This window comes from Mchenga conophoros, linkage group LG10 (assembly GCF_057382185.1).
Source record: "Mchenga conophoros isolate Kocher_MC1m ecotype Shallow Benthic linkage group LG10, M_conophoros_male_GT1.1, whole genome shotgun sequence".
Taxonomy (NCBI): Eukaryota; Metazoa; Chordata; class Actinopteri; order Cichliformes; family Cichlidae; genus Mchenga; species Mchenga conophoros.
Window position 1 is genome coordinate 3,963,442 of NC_140535.1, and position 6,887 is coordinate 3,970,328.

At 42.5% G+C, this 6,887-nt stretch overlaps 1 protein-coding gene across 1 annotated transcript; it reads right to left on the bottom strand.

Annotated features, from left to right (window-relative positions):
* Positions 1 to 1,845: 1,845 nt before the first annotated feature.
* Positions 1,846 to 3,528, bottom strand: bhlha9 (basic helix-loop-helix family, member a9). Its single transcript, XM_085287901.1, has one exon. The coding sequence runs from the start codon at positions 3,297 to 3,299 to the stop codon at positions 2,442 to 2,444; it is 858 nt and encodes a 285-aa protein (XP_085144027.1). The 5' UTR covers positions 3,300 to 3,528; the 3' UTR covers positions 1,846 to 2,441.
* Between the last annotated feature and the right edge of the window lie 3,359 nt (positions 3,529 to 6,887).

The following is a 6,887-nucleotide window of genomic DNA, read 5'->3' on the forward strand; positions in this document are numbered from 1 at the left end:
AACAGCAACAGAAGTGCCAGAAACCAAAACATGCAAAGAATTTCACAGCGACAAAGATGCAAATGTTGTGTGTTTTTATCGCATGCGTCATATAATACTGTAGATACATGTTTGGTATTAGTCGTTCATGGTTAGCTTGTCACTTCTGCAGCTGTTTCATCAAGTTGTCTCCCCAGAAACACTTGTGTTTTGTGAGATTTTTGCCCCTCAGCTGTAAAAGACTGATAGGATATTGTCGTCACCCTGCAGTGTGGACACCCAAGTTTGTGAATGCGATAAATCGATAACGAGGCAATGTAATTAGATATTCTTACCATAGATGCATCTACTAAAAATCTTGGACTAGTACAGGTGCTAATACCATTGATATAATATCAATGGTATTAGCACCTGCTATTAGAAGGCTGCTAGTATTTTATGGGGGATTTTTTGTGAGTTTTGTTGTGTTTTTTTTGTTGTGTGCTTTTGTTACCATTGTCTGTCGACAACACAAAAGCTACTAAACTAAAATTTTATGAACACAGACAAAAACAGAACCCATAACAAGATAAAGCATTGACCTTAGCAGAAGATGTGCTGTCCCAGGCTTTGGAAAGTTGTAAATCTATTTCGATTATCGCTCTTTTGAACAGCACTTTTTTTTGCCTGTGTGGATAAGGAGTTTCTCTGATTTTGATTCTGTAACGGATCAGTGACAAGCTGTGGTACAGCTCTTGGTAGTCTCTTGAGGACCCAAACCAGTAGGTACCCTTGCAATGAGTTAAGCGAAGATCCACATTTGTGCCAGAAAGGGAGGAGGAAGAGACATGCCGTCATCGAGTGCTATCAGCCACACTCGTCTCTCACTGGTGACTCAAGGTTTTCCAGTGATTCACGTCTGCACAGAAGCTGAACGACAGGCTCAAAGTGTAGTGACTCTCCCCCTTTTTCTCACCACCTATATCCTCCTCTTCCTATTATTTCACTCTCCATTCATCTCTTTGTCCACATTCCCTTTCCTTCCTGTCTGCTAATTGTTGCTGCACCACACCATTTATTTCTCCACCAAGCCCACAGTAGTTCTCCCCAGGCCACCAATTTTCAGCAGCGTCTCGAGGCTCCTGTTGGGAGACCTCCAGGACGTTCAAAAAAAACAACCCTGAACACACCCAGCTGTACCTCCAGGCCGGTGCAGCCCAAAAGGGGATTTCACCTTGCTGATGACGGGGCACACTCTTCCTTCCTGAACCCATATAAATCTGTCGGTGGGCTTCGTCCTATGGTCTAACATTAAAGCTGTTTTCCATGACATGCTGCTCAGCAGGGGAGGGAAAGCTGTTATTGACTAATATAATCTAGGATGACTTGTGTTTACTATTCGCTGTTTCTGATTTCAAAGAAGATCAGCTGACCTCTCAGTGTTTGAACTGAAAGGTACAATATAAGAAGTGAATTCTTTTCAAGAGCCAATACATACAATTTTCAACCAGTATTGCCTGATTTTTATGTGCTTTTGTTGCTTCGCCATTCTTGCCTTCTACTCGTGTTTTTATTGTGCTGTAAGTAAATAACACAGTGAGTTCTCTCCTCCAAGAAGAATGGCAAGAATGGGCTTGTACGGACGTTTCTCATCTGAGTGAAGGACCTCTGTCATCTCACACTCTGAATGGCAGAGGCTACCAGCCTTAGGCTATAATCAAACACACTCCCACAGGCATGCATGCACACACTGATGCACACGCTTAATGCAAGCTTTGTGTTAGTGCAGTGTTGTAGTCCTGGGAATCATATGCATTTTCTGTTTTCTTATGAAAGGAGCCATAAAAAGAGTCATCTATCATTTTAAACATTTAATTTTCAAGCTTGGAAAAAGCAAAGGAAAAGCAGCGTCTTTACAACACAAACAGACTGTACTTTTTAAAGTCAGAGAATAAATACATAAGCATGTTGAATGTTGAAACCAGATCTTAGTCACATTTTCTTTCAGAGCGCTTTGTACTACTTGAAAGCTAGCATGCTGTATGCATAGTTACATAGCACTGTTTTTTATGCTAGTCTGTCTGTTTTTATTTCCGACACACCCATTTTTATTACCTTACATTTACTAATGCAACTCCAATAATTCATCCTTTGCAGAAGGCCGAAAAAGGGGACAATTTAGCACAGCAAAAATATAATTATGTGAATTGTCATCTGTAGATTGCAAAACATTCTTTAGAATTAACATTTTCAAATTCAACATCAAAACAAAATACCTAACATATGTAACATTCTGCAGTCTAGATTGCCATTGCTCCTTTATCTGTGTTCAGCTTGCAGGACTGTAGTTTGCTCTACAATCACAGCCTTCCTGTAAGTTTCAATAACAGCAACAGTAAGAGCACAAGGTTACTCCCTCAAACCCTTAAAAAGTCCATCAGGGTTCTTCAGTTTTCAGGACTTCACAGTACTCGTGAAGCTTGTTACAGTATATCAGAGCACAGGGGGAAGCTGCTCTCCGGCTCCTGCAGGTAGCTCACCTGCCATGGAAGTCCCAGAGTAGCAGATGGCTCTGCAAAGGTGTCCATGTATCCCTGAGTGCAGGAGGCCCACATCCCCGGCTGGTATCCCAACCCCTCATCCACCTGAGGGTATCTCAGAGGGCTGGGTGGAAGATCACAGGGGGTGCCACAGTGTCTGTGTGAGGCATAAAACTGTCCCTCGGTGGGATAACAAGGGTAGTGTGGTGATGGGGGACATGATGGCACTGTGTTGTCTACGTAGGCATGAGGTCTGTGCATGTGAGGCGCTGGCTGTGGCTGCATCTGTTGAGAGATGGATGCGTGCCAGGGGACGTAGCTCTGATGCTCCGGACAAGGAACTGTTAACCTGGTCTGCTCAAGCCGTGACGCCCCCATCGCTGCCGGTCCCACTGATGACCTGTTGCACTCACGGTGGGTGCAGGGCTTACTGGGTGGATGAGAGCTCAGGAAAACTGAGAGAGCAGAGATGCGGTTGATGGCTCGCTGCAGTGTGGCAATCTTGGACAGCCGTTTGCCACTGAGGTCATGGTTCAGGGCAACACGGAGGGCATTGAACGCCTGGTTGTAGTCCATAATGCGTTTTCGCTCGCGGACATTAGCGGCCATTCTTCGAGCTTTTGAGCGAACCGGTCGGTTGCGCTTCTTGGTTTGGCCTTCCTCTGCTTCGCTTGGGCTGCTGGTTGAACTCTCGTCTTGGAATGATGGCTTGGGACTTCCTTCATCTTCGCATTGGACCAGACCGCCAAGTTCAAGCTCTTCCTCAGAGAACTCGGAGCTCGCAACGCTGCTGCAGCTCATTGTGTCAGTAGTGCGCACACCAGATGAGACAACGTAAAATCTTCCTTCTTGTAGTGCAATTTCAGTGAAAATCCTAGATGTGGTTTGCACGAGGAGCTGTGAGTGCAGGGTTCCAGCACTCCGTCGCACGCTCGCTGATGTGCCTCAGCTTCTTTTGTGGGGCTGTCGGTGTTTGCTGCTGTGCCGACAGCCCGTGTATTCTCCTGCTCTGAGTCCCCTGGTGCTGTGTGATAACTTGTGCCTCAACAAGACAGGTTTACCTGCTTTTTAAAGATCTTGAGGTCACATGGTATACTCACCTGTAAAGAATGATGCACTCTCTCTCCCTCTTCAGGTTTATGGGCACCCTCAAGGCAAATGGCACTGACACGTCCTCCTCCTTCTACTCTGACTCTCCCTCACAGGAGAGTTTCAACACTTCATTGTAAAATAAAAGCAAAATGCTGCACTTTGGAAATGCCAGTTTGCTTCATACCACAGTTATTATAGTTTTCCATTTTCTGATTGTTTTTTATTTCCTTTTGTTTTCAAGGCAGTTTAGTTTAAGTTTTACAGTTTGAAACGTTTTAACTTTGTCTTAGTTTCTACCAGTTTCAGTATTACTTACACTTTTATGGAGCATATGTCAGATTTAGGAAAATTAGTCCAATAAAACTTTGTGAGAACAGTTGACTCACAGTCTTGTAGACATGCAGCGTCTCAATAAGCACATCTATCGATGCCTCATCAGACAAACTGTCATAAAATTTTACCGAACTAACAAATAACGAACTTACTGACAATAAATGGTCGCAAAATCATTTCAGTTGGTTAAAAATGTTTTCAAGAGTCTAGTTTTTATTTTTACTTTATTTAATTAGTTCAATGTCAACATCTTGGCTCATTTCATTCAGCTGTAATTCACTTTTCTTTAATCACAGGCCTTCGGTCACTCTGTCTTTCACCTTTACAAACAACAGCATGCTCAGTCTGATTGTTCCCCACAATGACTTCTTTCTCTGCCCTGTACAATATGTAATTTTACATTATTTACTAATGAAGGCATATTCATTATTCATTTAAATACATCTTCTATCAAATTAGTCCCACAGATCTTCATGACAAATTGCACATTTACCTGTTATATGCGCTTCCCCATGTGTCAAGCCTGGGAAGTAAGCAACCTTCTTATCTACCTTGGGTTAGATTCAAGCTTGCAATTAGCCGTCTCTGGAGTGGCGATTCTCCTTCTCTCTGTATCTCTCTGCTCAGGCTTAAGGGCCATGTAATTTAGAGTAGCTTCCCTGGAACTTGTCCTCATAAATCAGGCCTGGGCAGCACTGGAGGACAAGAGCAGAGCGAGCCTTAGACTTCAAAGACAGAGGGAAAAAAGGGGGCAAATATTTTACAATCAGAACCTGCAATTGGTGCCGGCTTAGGCTATCGATCTTTCAGTCTTTTGCAAGTGGAGATGGGGATCCATTTAAAGTCAGATGCAATGTTGTAATGCAGTTTAATATTAAATACGGAAATCTTACTGCAGTTTGCAAAATGATTATAATGTATGATTTATTGTTCGCGGTAATGGACAAAGACAGCGCTTTGTGTCTCGTTTCTCTTGTTTTTCTTTCCTGAGTATTTAAATAAAGAACATATATGCTTGTATGTTCAAAGGGGTGGATGTTCCCTCACTGCAAATTAATACAATACAGTTATTCACAGTTATGCTGTGATGAAACATTTCTATCATCAGTGGTGTTGTTCCATCCACCAGACATGAAGGCTCAGTGAATACTTGGCATTTCTCTTTTTTACGCTGTCTGATTTTAAGCCAGTGTACTAGATACCAAATAAAAGAAAATCCTTTGAAAGAATAGTACTCCATTCCTCCAACATAGTAACAGAGACCTTGGCAATCAGTGCTGAGGAGTACTGCAGATTTCCTGTTTTCCTTTCACTTGTTTCTTTATGTCAGATTTTAGAGTGGATAGTAAGGTCATAGTTAAGCTTTGAGCCAAGTAAAGAATAGACTCTAGTAGCAAAACACTGAACTGAAGGTCACTGCGAAGCTCTGAGGTAGCAACCTTTAAAAACATTACACACACAGAAGAAGGACATCTAATTATAGTGCTGTAAAAAAGCATTTGCCCCTTCTTGATTTATTTTACTTCAGATTGCCAAATAAATTTTAATATTTGACAAAGATAACCCAAAAGGCAGTTTTAGAATGAAAATGTGATTTATTAAGGGAAAGAAAGTGACCCAAACACTTTGCTCCTAAACCCAGTACTTGGTTGTGATATCCTTGGCAGGAGGAATAGAGTCAAGCGTTTATGTGATCATTGGCAGTGACTTTTCATTAGTGAGTCTTTCAGTTTTGGCCCACTCTTCTTTGCAGAATTGTCTTAATTCAGATACACTGGAAGGTTTTTGAGCAGAAAAAACATATTTAAGGTCATGCCAGAGGATATCAATCAGATCCAGACTTTCCAGACTTGGAAATGACTTTGTCACATACAGTCAGGTAGGTTTTGATACATTTTTTCCCCACATAAATTTCCTTTACATCACAGGTGTCGAACTCCAGGCCTCGAGGGCCGGTGTCCTGCAGGTTTTAGATGTGTCCTTGATCCAACACAGCTGATTTAAATCGCTAAATTACCTCCTCAACATGTTTTGAAGTTCTCCAAAGGTCTAGTAATGACCTAATCATTTGTTTCAGGTGTGTTGACCCAGGGTGAGATCTAAAACCTGCAAGACACCAGCCCTCGAGGCCTGGAGTTTGACACCCCTGCTTTACATAGACAGGGAACTCCAACAATCAGACGACCCGCCTATGAGAAAGGACTTGGTGATGGTAAGAAGGAAAAACGTCCTTTTAACAGGAAGAAACCAGCGTAACCATGCTCGGGGAGGGGTGGTTGTCTGCCGTGGCCGGTTGAAGATGAAGTAAAAGAGAAGAGCGCAGAGGGAAATAGGACGAAAACATTTAGGGCAGAGAGCTAGATTTTAAAATTATTAGTGGTATAATAGTGACAGTGACACATAGTGAGAGGTGGGTGAAGAAGAAACACTGCCCCCCCCTATTGCAGCATAGCTAAGGGATGGTGCAGGGTCACCTGATCCAGCACTAACTATGAGCTTTATCAAAAAGGAAGGTTTAAAATCTAATTCCAGACATGGAGAGAGTGTATGTCTCCCAAATCCAAACTGGGAGCCCGTTCCACAAGTAAGCCGGCAGTCTGAGAGCTAAGAGCTCCACTGGGACACTATGGTACTATGAGGTATTTAATATATGATGGAGCCTGATTATTCAAGACATTTTATGTGAGCAGAAGGATTCCAAATTCAATTCTGGATTTAACACAGAATCAGTGAACAGAAGCAAATGAGGGAGAAATGTGCTCTGTCTTTCTAGCCCAACCAGTACTCTCACTGGAGCAATATGGATCAACGGAGGGCTTTTTAAGGAGCCAACCTGATGAAAATGAATTACAATAGTCGAGCCTAGAAGTAATAAATGCATGAACTAATGTTTCAGCATTACTCTAAGGATGTTCCTAGTTTTAGAGCTTTTGCAGATATGCAAGACGGCAGTCCTGCATATTT